The following is a 20,662-nucleotide window of genomic DNA, read 5'->3' on the forward strand; positions in this document are numbered from 1 at the left end:
CATAACCGTATTCAATCGGGCGCGATTTGGTTGTTCAATTATGGTTGCTATTAGTAATAAACGGAATTCATAAATTTTTAATAACCAATCGATCCAGAATAGTTAGAATGACAACAATCGATTAGAGCCAGATTCTGATAACCTTTGTGACTAAGACTTAACCTATTATACATAAAAATATATTTAATTTCAAATCTAAAAGTTTATTCGGGTTTTTCGGGTTGACCCAAATCTTCTAAATCAAACCCGAGAACCAACCCGAATTACTTCGGTTCGGGTTCGGCTTAGCCTTTTCTCGGGTTCGGGTTCGGGTTCTTCGAGTCGGTTTAGTTCGGGTTCGGGTACGGGTTTTTTCAGGTCGGGTTTCGTTTCAGGTAAAAGTGACAGCCCTAACTACGTATCTATGTATGTTGTATTTATTTTACCTTTTCAAAAACATTTACTTCGAACCTACAAATGTTTATATTATTTAATTCTATAAATGATTTATATTTTCAAAAACATTTACTTCTTGCGTACCAATGTTTATATTATGTTCATGAAAGTCATTTAATTATGTTTATAAAAGTGGTCTATAAGTTTTTCTTCAGTTTTGAAAAAAAATTCTTGTGATAATTGTTTTCTACGTTCGAAATTACATATAATGTTAGGCTAGTATCAAAATACCAGCACCAATTTTCCTAAATCCATGATACCAGTATAAAATCCACGAAATACTGGTTTTCGAAAATCGAAAACTTGGTAATAATTCGGTACCGACAATACCAAAACCAGACGTTTTGCTCATCCCTATATGACACAATCCATTTCTTTTTCTTTTTAAACGGCGAATGTCATTTTAATTATTATCATCTGTAAAACTTGAACTTAAGACTTCCCAAACCTATCCAACCCTCGACACTTAAAAAGTTTTGTCGCTGTCAATAAACTACCAGCCCATTGGTGAAACCGCTTAATTAAACGTACACAAACAATAGTAAGGTTACGAAAACAACAATAAACATGAATTCAACATAAGATTTTCCAATTCAATGTACGAGTATTTAAATAATTTCCTTTAAAATTAAAAGGCAGCTACATTGAAAATATATTGTACAAAAATTGCTACTCATTAAAAAAAATAAAAATAAAAAAAAGTAATTAACTTTCCTTACTAACGTCGATATTCCGTCCAACGTCAACACAAAGCAACTTCAGTTCCATGTGATAATAATCCCAACAAAACTTTGCTTCAAATGCCGTTATGACTCCTTCCGTTACCGTCAAACTTTCAACTCTCGACAAACATTCCGTCATTTTCTTCCACATTGCCGTTATCTTCTCCGTCAAGTACCAATCTCTCTACTTGTGTACACTCCATCTTATGTCTGATCTTCCAATCCAACGCTTGGCACGCACGAGAACAATAATTAACTGTTCCGCAAACCGAACAGCGCCGGAACTCATGCTGCCTGGTCTCCGGCCGCCCACAACTCGCGTGAGAACATAACCGGAGACCAGGGGTAAGCACCTTATCCGAAAACCAATCGGTTAGAAACCGATTGGCCGGTAAGGGTTCCGGCGCTGGCACGTTACACCCAAAATCACTAAGCAACGGACACCCTGGTCCCACCAGGTTTCCATTGCGTAGGTGAGGTAACGTGTTCCACGTCATCCAGTTGCCAGAAACCAATGCGGACGGCGTGGTTTCGAGCACGGATGCGAGTTCACGGGCGTTCGCCTGGACTAAAAACCGCCGTCCTTCGGCGATGTTCTGGCGAACGCCGTAACCGTCTTGGAGGCAATGTCCGAGCTCGCGCAGTGCGTCTATGTGCCCGAGAAATGCTGCTCGGGCACATAATGCTACGCCTGCGCGCAAGTCTTTGTCGGTTTTTGAACCTCCGCTGCCGTTGAACTGAATCAACGCCAGTGAATACAACGCTGGCGCGTACGAATTAATCGCGGCTTTTGCCATTAGTGATGCACCACTTCCTCTATTTTCCAAACAGTAGAATCGTATCTGTATCAATAAACATAGGAGTATAAGTTCATTATTAATTATTGTATTAAACACAAAAATATTAGCTACTATAACTACACCAATTCATTTTTATTAATTTAACTAAAAATGTTAAATTAAAAATGTTAGATTTACAAAATTATTAATCTACACAGCCGTTTAAACAATATCCAGATAACTGTTCTATCTGTCAAACTTTAAAAAAAGTCTCATCAAAACTGCCGTCCTCTTCTCTAAACGGCCTTTTAAAAAATTGTTAAAACATATCACATGACACAAAAACTAACAAAACACTCAATTGGCCGTTTTAACTAAAAATGTTAAATTAAAAATGTTATATTTACAAAATTATTAGTCAGAAAAGCCGTTTGAATAATATAACAGATGTTCTAGCAACACAAGATCCAGATTTGAAAAATGTTTATTAGAACTTTCGTCTGTTCAAAATTCAGACATCTCTTCTGACCATATACCGTCAAACTTTAAAAAAAAAATCATCAAAAACGGCCCTCAGACCTTTTGTCTGAACGAACGTTTAAAACATTATTGGATTAAATGTGAGACGGTGTGAATATCATATCCGGTCCCAAATCAGTGGCGGATCCAGGAATTTTTTTTAGGTGGTTCCCTCTTAATTTATAAGGTGGTTCCTACGTGTCTTCTATATATCCGTACACTATTATTTCGAAACTCGGGTGGTTCCGGGGAACCACCCGTTTGTATGCTGGATCCGCCAATGTCCCAAATTGTAACACTAACCATGCCAAGTGTATAACAAGCTTCCACATTTCCAGCATCCGAACACCGTTTCAAAAACCGGTGAGGCGATTCAGACCAATTCTTTGATTTCACCGCAAACGTTTTCTGAGAAGCGTTCGACAACACAAGCGAGTTAAAACCTAACACATTTAACCTCTTGCATCTGTCCAACAGACACAACAGAATTCAGTTACAAAATATAACAAACTTTTGGATTACTAATATAACAAATAACAACATCCTTACGTTGATAAAACATTTATGAAGTCGGCCGGACACGTGGCAGTGGAAGCAAGTTTAGAAAGAATAAACAAAACGATGTCGTCTGGAAGTGCATCAAGAAAATCACACTGGCCGGAAACAGTCAACGTTGACGTTGACCTTAGTCTTTTCCGGCAAGTTGTGGTGGTTTTATTAAAGGTTGATTTTCTCTTGGTGAAACACATTTGGTTAGTGTTTGGATAAGTGCTGCTTCTTGTTCTCATTTTGTGTGGATAAGGGGTGATAAGAGTTGTGTTTTATATACACATGTAGTGGTGGTGATGTATAGATACAGAAAATGTGGGTGTTTGTGTGTATAATAGTGAAGGGAAAACTGAGGGTGGGTTTATATACAGAGAGGAAAGTTGAGAGGTGAGACACATAAAAAATGACAGAGCTGAATATTAAATTAAGATTTGACGATTAAAGTGGAATATATTAACATAACCTTTAAAAGGTAACTTAATTACGATATTGCCCTTTAGTTTTTTTTACCATGGTTTGTCCTTGAGTGTTTTGAGAGAATAATAGGGCGAGCGAACCAAAAATGCAGTCAAACGGCGTTGACCAGGGCCGGAGATTTGTTATTGTTAGAGCATTCTCATCTTATTATTGTCTCAAAATTTATAATTATATTAAAAAAACATTATACTTTTTTCTTTTATTTAATTAAATAATATCTTTTTTATATTTTTATCAGTACTCTTTCTCTTTTTATCACTCACAATCACTTTTAACAAATATTAAAAAATTATAAGGGGTGAACATTAACTTTTAATAGAAAAATCACTAAGTTTTTTTATCTTCTACTCACAACACCTTAAATTATTTCCTAAATTATAAAAACCACACTAACCAAATTTGGTGATTTGAATGTGAATGCTCTTAGGTATGAAATCGATAAAGTAAGTGGGTAATTATTTTGATCTTCGGTTTCATAAAATCTGAATTTGGTTTTAAAGAGAAAAAAATGTATTGGTTATTCAAGTTTTGTTATTTGAAAAACGACATCTTTATTGGTTCTCTTTCCTATTTTGTTATTGTTTGCTCTGAAATTGATTAAACTGATTTTGTATTGTGAGTTTCGGTTTCATGAAATTTGAATTTGGTTTAAAGAGAATAACAAATATTGATTATTTAAGTTTTTGTTATTCGAAAAACGATATTGTTATTGGTTTTGTTTCCTTTTTTTATATAGAGAATGAATCTTTTGATAGGATTACGTTTTTAGTCCCATATAATTCAATATAAATATAACGGTAAATTTTATTTTTAAAAGAGGTATTAAGGGTTCGATTGAATTCTACTTGGTTCACTTTCAAAATTGAAAATAACCTTCAAACCAAATCAATCAAAACAATTAATTGAAACCGAACTAATGAACATCTTTACTGCATTTAGCTTTCTCATCCGTTACTTGTTTGACGCATTTTTAGTAGTGTTTTAGTTCAAAAACTATTTACACTAGGAAAAGTACCACGTATTAGTGTATATTGTTTTTCTTAATTCGATCCTAATAAATATACTATCATTATGTCATAATAGATTGTAATGAGTCATTATGTCATAATAAATTGTAATGGTAAGAAACTTAAAGCAAAAAATATTACACATATATTTTTGTTATAATATCATCTTTAATGCGTTAAAAAGTTAAAATAAATATGTTCAAACTTACTAACCACGTGTTGGAAAATGTTAAAATCTTATTCTATCCTTCGTATGCTTTTACAATTAGGGTGGTTGCTTTTCATGATTCTCTCGAATTTAAGTTTTTTTAACATACCATGATCCTAATAAATAAATAAATAATCAAGATGGCCGACTTTTAAATTTATAAATGTATTAAATAGTCGATCTCGAGCTTTCAATATGTAGTTCGTGTTTTTGGTATATAGCTTGAAACGAGCTGAACTCGAGTTCTTATAAATTATATGAGCCAAACTCAATGTTTAACAACCTCGGGTTATGTCAGGTCGTGTAGGCTAGTTTACCCTCTAGATACGGTTAATATAATTAATGGCTTATAAAAACTTTCTTTTAAGCCAAATCCTTTATCTTTAATAATAATAATAATAATAATAATAATAATAATAATAATAATAATAATAGAGCAAAGATGGAATACAATAATACATTAACGTACAGTAGATACGTTTTTTAGCGTTTTAGGTTTTTGGCTGAGCGTTTTAGTTTTGGCTTAACGTTTTAGAATTTTTTACCTTTGAGCGTTTTTGTTTTTGCCTTTGAGCGTCTCGCATACCTATCGTACATTAAGCAATTACTCCCTCCGTCCCATTATAAGTGTCATACTTTGACTTTTCAAGTATTTCTTTTGCAACCTTGACCGTAAATATTTTTGTTTGTGTCATATAATACTTGATGAAAATTATATCAATGTAAAATACATTTAAAGCCCAATCCATTCATATATTTTACATCAAGTATTATATAACACAAACAAAAATATTGTCGGTCAAAGTTAAACAAGAAAGATTTGAAAAATCAAACTAGAACACTTATAATGGGACGGAGGGAATATTATACAGTAACCGCACCCAATAATAATAATAATAATAATAATAATAATAATAATAATAATTCTCCATTTTACTCATGAAAGTGAGAGGGGAGTAAAATAAGTTGTGAATGCAATATTCCTAAAGTTGATATGTCACGGCTGGCCGCAGTCTCCCGTGACTAACTTTGGATTACGACCATTTGTCAATATTATTCTTACTCATGAAAGTGAGAGGGGAGTAAAATGTATTATATCAATGTAAAATACATTTAAAGCCCAATCCATTCATATATTTTACATCAAGTATTATATAACACAAACAAAAATATTGTCGGTCAAAGTTAAACAAGAAAGATTTGAAAAATCAAACTAGAACACTTATAATGGGACGGAGGGAATATTATACAGTAACCGCACCCAATAATAATAATAATAATAATAATAATTCTCCATTTTACTCATGAAAGTGAGAGGGGAGTAAAATAAGTTGTGAATGCAATATTCCTAAAGTTGATATGTCACGGCTGGCCGCAGTCTCCCGTGACTAACTTTGGATTACGACCATTTGTCAATATTATTCTTATCTCGGATTAGGCGTGAATGATTAAAACCAAACAAAAACACACAAGTTTTGACTTTAAGGTTTAAAAAATCGAATCTTAAGTTCATGAAGCAATCCATAGGATTTGTTGGACGCGTTAATATAAAGCATGTAGTACACCAGTGTGAAACGATTTACTTGTTTTATAGGATATAAAACAAGAGTGCATAGGTGTTTAAATTGTCGTTTTGCATGTGGTGAAGTTACAATAAAATGTACAAGTGTTTATATATTGCTACTAGAAAACTGAGCTTTAATGACATGCTAACTATTACACAATTTGTTTTTATGACGAGCGAAGTGAGTGCCATCGTTCCAGTGTCACAAAAAGGGAAAAACGCACTGGACACAGTTTACAAAATATGTGTGTCATCTTTCCCTGTCATTTTATATTTTCTAATAACCATCTCTCAATCTCACGCTCACTCCCTCCTCACTCCGACAAGGTGAATAACGATGTAACCGACCAAACAACTTTTCAGAGGGAACACATCAGCAGGAACTACCACTAGCAGCAAGTTCTTGTAGTTGCTCATAGGCAAGAATCTATCATTGTGAACTGAGCTCAATATGTTGATTTCCTGTTGTTGTTGAGCGCCATTAACATTAAAAGATCATTAGCAATTGTGTTCAAGTTGGTATCAAACCAACCTAAAATAGATATAAAGGCTTCCAAAATGCGTAATCAAAACAACATATTACACCTATCGTCTACATTTACGACGCATGTTTAAGAGTGTCCCTTCCTTTATGGTCTCCACTTATTTTCCATTGCTAACAAAAACAATTTTGAAAAAAAGCTCCCTCTTATATATCTTTGTGATGTATACCTTCCTCGTATGTCACACAAGTTTTTATTCATTTCTCACAACTTTTCTTTTGAACACATGATTTTAATAATCAATATCCCATTTATTTTAGCTTAATTTTTTATACGCTTTACTTCGCTGCAAAACTTTTATCAAGGAGATCTCAAACTTATTAAATAATAAGCCAAATATAATTATTTTGTGTAGAAAGTGTGCATGGTCCATGGCTTTATAGCCTAGTGGCATCTTGATGGTGGGATAAGGCTTAGGGACCATAAGGTTCTCGGTTCGAATCCCACAAGGGGGTTTTCCCAAGATTTATTGGGTTTCCTCCTGAATTGGTGGTTAGGCATTATTGCCTAGTGGAGATGGATATGATCACGTGGTTCTGCTGGTTACACGATGATACTCCAGTGGTCCGTGAGTGATCCTAATTTGCCGTTCAAAAAAAAAAGTGTGCATGAAGTGAACAAATTTGTGCTAATTGAATGGGAATTTTTATATATGACATACAAAATTCCCTTATGATTAAAAAGGCACGTGCGACGCCTGAACTATTTATGTAAGAATCCTAAAGAGTGAATCTCGTAATTAAACCCTTCTAAGAAATACCAACTATAACTTTGATGGTATATGATATTTGTTAAATTATCAAACTAGTTCCTTAATCAATTAAATATAAAACATCATCTAATAAAAAATGTATATTTAAAAAGTTCCTTAACAAAACATCATCTAATAAAAAATAATTTTGTTGCGGTTTTGTTAAGACATGATTTAATAATTAATTGTTTTTAGCCAAATGTCATATGATTACGAAAAATTAAAATATGTTTAACGACTTGTAATAAAGAAAGTATTAATTTTGTAGAAAAGTAACTTAAGATGTTATGAATTCATAACTTCATATACTATCAAAGTAAATTTTATGGAAATGTATAAGTTAAACTAAAAAAAGATGTTTTTTTATAGATTTTTGGAATTTAGTACCGCCTGGGCGGATTTTTATAGCATTTCTTTTCAAGTCTTCTATCAGATTACGGTAAGAAAAAGATTTCTAGTCTATTGGTGTGAAGATGTCTAGATAGTGATAGGGTTCGACCCTCATGGTTTACATAAAAATATATGTTTAGAATATTATTTAGAGGTGTATAGGTTAGTCGTCCTAAAAAGATCAATTTTATAATAAAAACGCCATTCCTTCAATACTTGCACTTATCTTTTGTAAACATAATACATACCATACCTTTGAGTGATTATACACATGCAAACGCGGACCTCAATAGCAACTAATTGAAGAAGATGAAAGCACAGAAGTTATGAAATATGTAAATTTGTAAGTTTAGATAGGGTTAAATACAATTCTCCCTACAATATTTGTATACGTCCCACATATGATAAACGAGATTTTATAGCGAAGGAGTTGTTGATCGAAGATCTAGAAGTTGTAAACAACCATAGTCCATAAATGCCTAAGAGGCTGTTTGTTTACATCTGAATGGAACAATTTCAGAAGTAAACATCTGATTAATTCAAACTTCAGACTGTTTGGTTTCAAACAGAAAAGCATCAGAATAGTTAAATTATGTCTGAATTACTCAGACTTATTGTTGTTGCTGAATGTGATAGATGCTTATTTAAATATAACTCATTCAGATCTGAATGAACCAAACAGTCTTTAACTTATATAGGACTCATCATTCTCTTTGGTTCCCACAGGTGTGTTTGGCATAGATATTTAGATTTGGTGATACAAGTTTCAAAGCATGTTATTGAAAAACTTTGAGGTGGTTTATAAAAACCCTTCCCCATTCAATGACTAGCTTGATTTTTAAACCGTAAACTAAACCATTAAACCATTTACATTGAATATCAAACAAAGTGAACGACTTAATTCAATTTGTATAATGTACACGTAAGAAATTATACCTAGTTGATTTGTTTAAGTGTGACGTGTTAAGATGGAGCTCTTAAACTCCCATCCTTTTAAGCCAAAGGTTTAACTATCAATAATTAAACCTACTTTTGTTAAATTAGCAACTAATTCTTAGTCAAACTTAATTAGCCTAGTCTCATATATTGGTAAAATCACAAACTATTAATTAACTAATTTCTGTCATATCATGTATCTAATTTGCTAATATGATTATGCCGACCAATTGTATTCTATGATTTGATGGGGTGTTATGGAGTGGGTGTTCCTCTAACCATTAATCTATTTAAAATACATTTCTTACATTTTCTTTTATTGTGGTAAAATCATAAAAGGACTGTAATTTTAAAATCTAATATTTCGGCCTTTCATTTAAATGTTCAAGTTCCGTCATTAATTATATGTGGCTAAAGCTCACGTATCTATAATATATATAAACGAAAACATAAAAATCCTACGTGTCGTGATGTGGTCGGTTTCCCATTTTTTTAGAGTCACCAGATTTGCTTGATTTTTAAATGGAGGCTTCTCATGCATTTGACCCGAATTCATGGGTATGGGTCTTTTCAAACCCAGATATTCATTAAACGGGTTATAACATCTCATTAAATAAAAAAATATTCTCACCAAATTAATGATGTAAAAATCCTATAAAATAGGATATACTAAAATTTAATATCTTATTTATTTTAAAAAAAGATATATATATTATTTAAATTGAAAAACCAATTTTTAGTAAAAAACTATACGGGTCTTAGGTCTCATCAAACCATAAGTATATTATAAACTTTTATAAATATTATTTATAATTAAAAAAACCAATTTTATAGTTAAAAAATAAACGGATTTTTGGTCTCATCAAAACCATATAACTTTTAAACCGGGTTATAACATCTCATTTATTTGTGAAACAGTTTATCATAAAACCATAAGTATATTATTAACTTTCATACAATAAAAAAAATATAAATTCAAAAAATATATAAATATTAGAACAAACAATATAAAACAACCTCGTAATACGGGGGATAAAAACTAGTAATACCATAAAGAGTATAACAACCTTTTTTTTTCTAAATATTCGAAGCAAAGTTGATACATGATATTGTCAAGTATTGTTAAGACCTATAAACTTACCTATTTTTATGGACTAATGTTCACTTAACCATCCTGACATTATACTCCTTGAAAATACTTATTTTTTGTTATTATTTTCTATTGTATTAAATTAAAGTGAAGCTCTTTTATATTTTCATCACAAATATAATATTATTACTTTTGCATTATAGTAATAGCCAAAGGAACATATGTAATACAATATAATCTAAGGCAAAAATGGGTTAACTATGTTGACCCTTACAAATTTTTTTGTTAAAATATTCATTATTTATGCTAGAAAATATAAAATAATAAAAGCATGGTGTGTTTGTTGACATGATAAACTAGATATGATGTATACTTATCCAATTAACAACTTAGGGTTTCTTGTCCCTTTTCACTTTCACAAAGTATATACATTAAATATAGATATAACCCACACACGTATATAACGTATGTTACACACATCTTAGAATATATTCAAGCGTGCTTAAGCTTACATAACATTACAGTTGAACATATGTTAAAATGCGATGTCAACGGATGTCAAATTGTGTTCTAATATCGAAAATGAAACTTTAGGTCAACTAATTTTAAGACGAACTAGTTCGATATAACCTTTCGTACCTAACGGGATAGAGCGGAAATAATAGATTATGTGTTTAGAAAATGCATTAATTTGCGCTTCTTTGAAGACACTGGTAAAATATATCTATTTACTAGGTATGTTTACTTGTTCATGTTCAAAAAGTTTTATAATCTTTATGGCATTTTGAGTTTGCGTATGGTTGGTTGCCTAAAAAGTCTTGGATGTAAAACTAATGATTCATACAAAATAAGTTGTCTTAGATATCAAAGCGAGTTTCGGTTATGTTTATGAACTTTGTAGGTACTCTTTAAATGAATGAACGAAAAAAAAAATTAACTGAAATCCTTTTTACAATTTATAACATTTTTAACATGCAGCTAATTCAGTTTTTCATGATAAAACTAAACATTTTGAAATTGATTTACATTTTTGTGAGAAAAAAAATCAAATTATGTAATAGAAAATGTTAAATTTGATTCTTAAAGTCAAGTTGTTAACAATAAGAGTTGTAGTGTTTCATCTTATGTTAGTATTTAGAGTTGTAGTGCGTGTTTCATCTTATGGGTGAAATTAGGGCTTGTAACTCTGCATTAAATTCGTCTTGAATCTTACGTGGCTGGCGTTCTTGAATTAATGAAACATTGGATTTAAGTTTAGTTTCTTGACATACCCGTCAAGCCCTATTACAAGCACGTAGAGAAAAACCGACTTAAATATGTCATTAGTTATTCTAAAAACACATAATTTTCAGTCGATACCCTACCGATCACCAAACAATAACTTACGAACATTACATTTTCACAATATATATTTATATATTTAAAAATTAGTTAACTAATAAAAATCAGGAACAATATTTAAATTTAGTCAAGAAAAGTAAAAGAAAAAAAAAGTTTGAAATTGTTAAAAGAAAAGCTAGGGTATGTGCATGAATATCAATATATGCTTGAAAAGTCGTGATCAATGGTAAGATTGCTTCAAGTTGAAGATTTTTGCCAAGTAAGATGAGATACCACGTGGCTGAATCATATGTGGCCATGTCAGCATAAAAAACAAAACTTTATAATATAACATTTAAAAGAGATATTTAGAAAAAACAGAGGTATGTTGGAGAATGAAGCAACGGTGAAGAAGAGTATTGATGAAATCGTGTAATATCCTTTTCTTTCACAAATATAAAGATAAGAGTGAGACCCCCACCACCCCTTTATCATCCCCTATATTAAAATTTCTAATCAATTTTAAGAAATACTTTTGTGATATATAGTACTTTTATAATAACAAAAATCTTAAGTATGCATTTATATTTATCATAAATATCTATATAGAGGAAAAACTTATAATGTGCAAATTTTTCTTACTCGAAAGTGATGTTTTATAGGATACATGGCGTACGCATGTTTAACACTGAACCAACCGATCATGAAAATTCCAGATATTTAGTTTATCATCTTATCCTGGTTCTAAAGTTTGATCGGAAACATGTTTCTTTGTTGTTATGTTTATCAATAGAAGTTCAAGTTTCTCAAATGAATTCAATCCATGAGCACGTCATTTTGATGCCATTTGTAGCTTCAAGCGCATCCATCTTTCAAATGTTTGCCTTTTATTTATGACATTTAATATGAATTTTTTTAAAAGAAAAATTAAAAACGTTTGGAACTAACCGTAATACATGAATTAAACTTTCTGACATGAGATGTTAATCGTCCATATTGATTTTGATGCTTCAAATCTTATTTACTTGGAAAAACTATCAAGGAAGAAATTCCTTCTCGTCAAATTTTATACATAAGATCATAAAGATCTTAAGCCTGAATAATCACCGTGTTACTGAAGTGCAATTGCTTTTATGTACTATATAGTTTAATGGATATATAGTGTTTTTAATGGATATATAGTGTGCATATGTAAAGTTATTTTCGTAAATACCAAGAGATTCTAAATCTTCCACCTTGCATGGGTAGTACCAAAGATTTGGGGCAATGGAAGAAGCAAGCTACAAACATTGAAACACTTGTAGTCTTCACAAGAAAACCAACCTAGTCAAGCTTACATTTCCCAATATCTTACTTTAAACATTTATTTATAACCGACTCCTTTAACCTAAACTAAGGTTACAACTGTCAAATATTTTAACTTTATAAACAAGTAAAGTAATTTTGAGTTCACCTTTAAAAATGACCAACTGATTTATAGCATACATGATAGGTTTGAAGTAAGCCTTTTGATTTTATTTTTATTTTGTGGCTTGATGTTGAATAAGTAATAATTTCAAAATCTCACTTAAAATTTGGACACAATTACAAATTTAGTTCATGACGTTTTCCAAAAAGTACCAAGATTGGATCCTAAGGTTTAAAAGTTGCAGGTGTCGGTATTAATGTTTTAATTTTGTAACATTGTTAGGTAATAACTTTAATTTCTATTAAAAGTTAACGGAATCTGCATCAACTCGTCGTCGTAACGCTCGGGTTTACCAATGCCTAGACTTCAACGCTTGTATTTTAACAACGTTTTAAGTTTTACAGACCAAATAAACATTGTTTTAAAATTTTTATGTTTTTGTATGATGTTAATATTAATCAACAAATTTATATTTTGGGTGTTCTTCGGGTACCTTTACTAACATATCAATACCTACCGAATATGCATCAACTCACTACTGTAACACAATGCCTGGTTTTACCAACCGAATAAATATTGTTTTAAATATGGTAATTTTAAAAAATGATACGTAAACAAGAGAAGAGAAACAAACCACGATCCACAATTCGTATTTCAATTGATTATTTGGTGGTGACTTTTGGGAGGCATAAATTTCCTCTTATCAAAATGGACAAATTAAACAACGAACAATAACACAAATGGTATAATTTATATAACACATTGTTAACTTATCAATATGTTAATATAAGTATATATTTGATTAAATTTCATAATATTTATCTATATATAAAAGGAAACCCAGATATACTGTAGCAATAATGTAGCAATGTACAGTAATTGTTTACTTTTGCAACATAAGTCCTTGTGTTTTAGATTGTGTCAACTTAGCCTCCCAAAGTTTCGTGATTTTAGTATGTGCTTTAAAATGTGTTTTTCTTCCTAAATAGTTTTTTTATTACTTATACATTGAAGTTATTGATTCTTTTGTAACGTTTAACATACACTATTTCCAAAAGCTTTTAGTATTTCGTTACGACATGCTCATGTTTTTATCTATATCATGCCGTTAAAACAAACTTTTATTCGCAATAAGTTCTATACGTTCAGATGAAGACGGAGTTGAAATCGCAATAAAAATATATATTTTTTCGTATTGTAAACCATATAATGAGCCGGGACAATAACAATGAAGTTCTTTTGATACTAAGATAAACTTTTATTTTGTTGTGTCGAAGTGATATTCGTTACGATGTGCTTGCATATTTGCGTTTTAATATTCAGGTCCATCAACGAGTTCTCCGTGCAAAGCGCGTCGGGAACACACTAGTTCAGTAAAAAAACAAAAGGAGATGACTAGTTATTTATTTTGGGATACTTAAATTGAGGAGTAAAAAGGAAGAAAAAGTATGCATGGATGCATGTTAAGTAATGCCTTTGGCTAGCAGACATGAAAGCTTTCAAAATAGGGATTTTTTTTTGAATGTTCAACTAAGTAATGCCGGGTATTTTGTATGCGGTCCTCATTGGCCAAAGGTAGCCCGAGTCGGCAACTATTCCGGACGGACAAAGCCCTAGCGGTCCACCCTATTGAGGGATTCACCGGATAAAACCCGACCCCCACGCCCGCCTAATGGCACGACAACGAGGAGCCGGTAAAACCGGGTGAAATCAAGACTCGAACCCTGGCAAGCCAGATCATCCCTCATATCTTCCATATAAATTAGTGATAGTGAGGTTTGAACCTCTTACCTCTCACTAGTAAAATGAGTGCTCAACCGTTGAGCTACATCCAATTTATTAAAACAGGGAATTAAACCAAGTAAGCCTCCTCTTAACTTCAATTTTCAGTAAATTAGTCTTCAATCCATCATATCTTCCTTTCTATGCAATCTAGCCCTCCAATTATATCAATTACTGTTACCAATTAACACTAATTTTTATTTATTTATTATTTATGGGGTAAATAATTTCAAGAGTTCCTAATTTACTCCATATGCCCTATCTTGTTAGCACCCATAAATATCCAAATAATTTGACCTAAATCTTTAAAATGTTTCTAAAAAAAATTTCTTACAAAAGAAACATAACTTTAAAGTTGTGAATTTATTTTGAAATCTTATTATCTATTACTTGCGTGTTGATAAATATAAAACATTTGTGCCGGTTATGTGACTATGTCGACATCATTCTATAAGTTTTCTTATAAGGTTATTGAGATTTCATTAATTAACCCTAGTTTATTATTCTTACACTTAAACCAGAAGTAATGCTCTTATACACATCCAGGGGCGGATCTATAGTAGAAGTGGGTGGTTCCGCGGAACCACTCGAGTTTCGAAATAATAGTCTAATTATATATAGAAAATATAAAAGGAACCACTACATAAAAGTTTAAAGTGCTGGTTTAGCCGGTATGGTGTTTGTCTGGTTACCTTAAGGTCGCAGGTTCCATTCTTGTTGAAGGATAGATTTATTTTTATTTTTTTTACCAACTTACCTTTTGGGTTTTATTAAAACACTAAGACCACAACAACAAATTTGGCGCCTCTTCAGTTTTCCCTGGCCTCTCTTCAAACACAGACAACCTATCTCCCCTGACCCCTCGTCCCCGTTCAGCCGTTCTCTTCTTCCGACTTTGAAGGTATTTTCGATCTTCCATGTTCTTTCCAAATTCCCATCGATATGTTGAAATAATTTTTGGGATTTTTGCTTTCTTCTATTGTCTTATATGGTCTAGGTTGTGTTAATAAGTGGTTTGGTTGTTTAACTCTCACATTCAGCTCTCAAATCTTTCTAATTTGGTGGTAGAATGAGATGAATAAATGTTTTTTTATTGTAACAATTATGCTTACAAGGTGTTCGATGAAATGCTTCTTAGAAAGTTTTCTATAAAATGATCATCCATTTGTTAAATTGTTGCTTTAGTTTTAATTGTTCTTGACTTCTTGTTAATTGTTTTTGATTTACTTTAGTTTTAATTAGTTAGATTGTTGGTTTTAATTTCTTAGTTTGTTAGAATTTGTTAGTTTCTTATAGTTTTTAATTTGTTAGTTTGTAATTGTTGATTTGTAGGTATTTTGAATATTAAGAGATATTTACAAAGTGAACCATCGAACCTTGGATCATCAATTTCAAGTAGTAAACCGTCAAAAATAATTTTTGATGATCTTTCATGGGATCCTTTTGAAAGGCAAACCATTTCATCTTATCAGCGAAGTCAAAAAGATGAAATTAGACGGGCATATCTACTTAGAGGTACGTGTCAACAAACCGGGCATGATTTACCTCTAACCAATTTAGTTGGTAAATTAAGACACTTTAATGACGGTATCTTTTTTATTATTTTATCGTATTTTTATTATGTAATGAGCTTTGGCCGAATCATCGAACCGACCCGGAATTTTTTATACCCGACCGACTCTATGAAATTTAAGCATATAAAAGTAGTGCACCACATAAAAAAAATTCATAGATCCGCCACTGTACACATCTACTTTAAACGAGAGAAACCATCCATTAAAAACAAAAGAAACGTCAAAGAATTTACGTTATAATTCAAATTCTTCCGAACCTCGAGGTAAAGGCTTCTTCTCCGCCGATTATCAGTTCTCCGACTTCAAGTTTCTCAAAAACTCAATCTATGAATATGATATTATTACATATGCAATTGTTTAAATGTAACATAAAAATGATGCTTAGTTTGTAACAAAGGTAAAAATATTAAACATTGAAAATGACATTTTGAGTCTTTTTAACAAGGTTGGTTTCCCATACACCCAAAGTATATGGTGCTTATGTTTAGCTTGTTGGCTAGTTTTAACTTTTCTTTTAGTCAGTGAAAGATATCAAATATGTGAAAAATAAGAACAAAAGTGGGGCCCAGAGAGTGGGACCACATGTGTTTGGGTGTTAGGAGACAGGTGGTTAGATCCCTCCGAGAACTACACGGCTTCTATGTTTTGGTGCCACATGGAGGGTTTCGTGCTGAGTCAGCAGATAAGTCAGAGGTGTAGCATGCGTACGTACGGTACAATGTAAGTCAAGTCAAACTCATCGTGACGGAGGGTTTGTTAGCCGGCTTGGTTTTTTTACCTTAATTATTATAGCGCGCCGCTTGTCAAGTGGCGGTGAACGATAGCTGACAGCGGCGTAACCACCTTGCTCTATCATGTTATATTTGATATTTTATATTTTGTATTTCGTTCTTTGGTTTATATCTCTATTCCCTTTCAGCCTAAAATAAAACTTTGAAACGAATGAACCCTAACGTTTAAATTTGGTCGATTTGTTGGCTCACTAGACTAACTCGAATTATCTCTTGTTAATGGATGGGGTTAGACTAATAAGCCTAAATCGTAAACAAATTTAAATGGATAAAAAGAAATTAATTTACTCCAATATTCTGTTAGTTTTTTTCTTTATGTTTCAAAATTATTTACTTTGTGTTTTTACTATATTTAACCAACCAACTAACCGAACATGTTATATATTTTAACTTTATTTTTTGTTTGGTACTCGTCGCAACGTGCAAGTTTGCATGCTTGAGTTTGGATGTTACATGAAAAAACCAGTAAAACGAACATGTATGTACACCCTTGTGCATATATTACGACTATATATTCTGGTTTTTCCTTGTTTATGTAGCAAATACATCAAAAACGAAAAGCTTTGCGTATGTCGTAACGTGCGAGTTTGGTCTTATATATATTTGCATGGCTACTTTGTTATGTTTAAATTTTGTAATTTAAGTTTTAATTAATATGATTTGCTGAAATTCTGTTGTTAAAACAAAATTTTAATTTCATAAATAAGACAAGACAATAATATGTTTAATGTGTTCTGTTTATTATAATAATACTTTATATTATCAGAGAAGGGTCAGGGGATGTTGCTACTTTCTACGATCTTCACTTGGACCCTGGCAAAGTGTAAAATGCAAGCCACCTTCAAAATTTAATTACTAATATTATTTTATTAAATGTACTAAAATACGGCTACTGTAGACCTCTCAGTTAGTATAAAGAGTTACGAACCAACGGAACGGGCATATGGTTCCCAATAATATCCGGGTATGTAATTTATTTTCTCTTTTTACAAATTGGGGTTTTAAATACTGTAATAGACAAATTAGCAATGTAGTACATGACTTTCGTAGATTGTTTTCATTATAAGTCTTTTGTATAAAAAGGGGTGTTTTTAAACTACGTAGAAAAATATTATTCAAAGTACGATGTTTGACCTGGAAGCGTAACTTTTGCTTTGATTGATTTTTTTTGAACGACAACAAAATTTTATTAAAAATAAGCTAGCAAGAAACAAAATATTATTCAAAGTTTTGTCTTGATTTTACAAGATTATTTAAATGCATAAGAAAATTAACAATTAACTAGTGTACACATCCTTTTATTTCTAAATACGAATAAATTAAAATAATAATCGACTCAATCGTTCGGTAATCAAAACACTAACTAATGATCAACATAACTCAACTCAAGAATCATCACGCTTACCTTGTAGTGAGGTTATATATGTTGTTTTCTGACATATACTTATATCAGTTGTCTTGAACTTGACACACACGGTTAACTTTAACTTTTAACACTCTTATTTCTCTCATACTATATAGCATTATTTTCTATGCACGATCTACAAGTAATTATACAGTCATCAAGGTTCTTACATTCATTTTAGTCAACCGGTAAGCACTAGGAAGGTTTTTTTTTTTTTTTTTGAGGGGGGGGGGGTGTCGGAGACTCAGATTCAATCCACTCGGTCTTGGAATCGGTCAACTCAACGCAAAATAACTCAACTCGCCTTTGGAATTGGTCAACTCAGGACCATCTACACGTATCCTTTTGATGTATGTTGATAGTCACGTATTTTGTTAAGAATATTAATAAACATACGATATTTGACATTAGTGTCAGCTTTGAAAATTCACGTGCCTCGGCCGAGCCGAAAAAAAATATGCCCCTTAAAGATTAACATACTAAATAATGTAAACACATTTTTATACGCCGATTAAAATTATAGCGATTAACATAAAAATTAGAAAATCATGATATTATGACACACTTAATAGATTAATAGTTAATTGAGGATTTGTGAAGCTCTCGCAACATTTTTTTATAGCAAATTGGTGAATTAACTATTTGCAGTTTATGCTCTCTTATATTCCGTTCTTGATAACTTTCATCACTAACCCACTAAGTCTTTCTTGAGGCATTTTGGGTCGAAAATAGGATTTCAATAACTATAATTTTGAAAAACTCATATTTTCATATGTTACCGTGACTGCTGGTGTTCGAAGTCGGCGTGGTTGCTGGTCTTCGAAATCGATTTTGCTATTATCGCGCCTATTCGTTTCTTCTATTTATTTAACTTATATTTGATTAATTAAAAATGCTTGGCATTTTTCAATTTTAGTGGGTCTATAAGTCTTTGGTTAATCCAAAAAAATGGGGTCTAAAATGTGTTTCAGTAATATATAAATAATGATTATAAACATTCGGTATTCTATATATATAACATCTGGAATTTTTAAAAATTTTGTGCCCCAAAGGAAACGTGCCCCGGCCGGTCGTCTGGTTTGCACACCCCAAGAGCCGGCCATGTTGACGTAAATACAATCTCTCAAAAACTAATTTCTTCATAATTTACTATGTCTTAGTATTCACCAGCCCTACCAGCTCCCTAGTCGATTGACCTGGAAGCGTCTAACGACTTTTGCCTTGATTGATTGCATATTGTTTTTTTTGGACGACAACAAAATTTCATTAAAAATAAGCTAGCATGAAGCCAAACACACAAATACCACCATCAAGCAATACACGAAAACTCGCCTAAATTCAAACAACAACCACCAGACACCTAACCGCCCGATCACATTCAAAATTTACACCAATCCTCCGAGCTTCAGACACCTAACCGCCCGATCACATTCCTCCGAGCTTCGTAAACAAATATTTATCATTTTTCATACAAAATTATGACGTATAAAATGAAAAGTTAATACGAAAGCATGGAGAGTTGAAAAGGGTTGACCGAGAGAAAAAGGTAGTTGACCGGTCTTTGACATGCTACAATGGATGATGCATATCATTATGCAACTCTTATAACTTTTATGCTTCTTTCACTCACACGCCATCCATAGCATGCCTGCTCTTTTACATATTTGCCCCCACCACCTTCCTTTGCTTTCATACAACTTCAGCCACAATAACATGTCTCTTATCCAACTTGGTAATATCTAAATGAGTACTCATCTCATCTCTATATTGACCATGTCCTTTTGGCTTAGTGGTAGCCCGGTTGTTTATTTTAAAAAAAGATAGCTGGTTCAAGCCTTAGCATCTGCGCCAAGGGGTTGATTTTACCCGGTTGTTAGGGTCTTCAGCTACAAGAGTTTTCGAGTCGAACATAAATCATTAAGTAATTGGAAATGATTGAAGTCCTATCACATATAGTCTTGGAAAAAAACGTTGTTAAAAATATTTACTCATTAACCGGTTAAATAATTATATAGGTAGTAATTAGTATTACAAAAAAATTATTTACCTTGAAGTCTTATGTTCCTTAAGTTAATTCTTTAAGACACTAATTTTCTTGAGCATTGTAACCGGGTAATTAAATTATGCACCATCTGGTGATGAATACATGAATTTTAGGAATGGAAACAAAAAATGGATCAGGTAAAACAACATGTATCGTGAAAACTAAAATTGATTTAACTTGATCGTTCGAATTAGTCATAGAAACTAAGATGAGTTGACCTGTAATTCGTTCGAATCACATAAAACTAAAACCGATTTAACTTACTTCCAAACGGCATTCAAAACCGGGTAATTACGCTTATAATTAAGTTAAAGGTGATGGGTTAAAATAGTAAAATTGTGGCTGTTTGGCCGTTTAAGCAAAGAGTAA

General features: G+C 32.0%; 1 protein-coding gene across 1 annotated transcript; it reads right to left on the minus strand.

The window, feature by feature from the left end:
* Window positions 1–1,048: 1,048 nt before the first annotated feature.
* Window positions 1,049–3,309, minus strand: LOC143547013 (F-box protein At1g67340-like). Its single transcript, XM_077038540.1, has 3 exons — window positions 3,005–3,309; window positions 2,759–2,921; window positions 1,049–1,999 (listed from the first exon to the last, which is right to left on the minus strand). The coding sequence occupies exons 1-3, from the start codon at window positions 3,241–3,243 to the stop codon at window positions 1,271–1,273; spliced, it is 1,131 nt and encodes a 376-aa protein (XP_076894655.1). The 5' UTR covers window positions 3,244–3,309; the 3' UTR covers window positions 1,049–1,270.
* Between the last annotated feature and the right edge of the window lie 17,353 nt (window positions 3,310–20,662).

This window comes from Bidens hawaiensis, unplaced genomic scaffold (assembly GCF_021521415.1).
Source record: "Bidens hawaiensis isolate Kalapana, Puna unplaced genomic scaffold, B.hawaiensis_p1.1 tig00014542_1, whole genome shotgun sequence".
In the NCBI taxonomy this organism is placed as follows: domain Eukaryota; kingdom Viridiplantae; phylum Streptophyta; class Magnoliopsida; order Asterales; family Asteraceae; genus Bidens; species Bidens hawaiensis.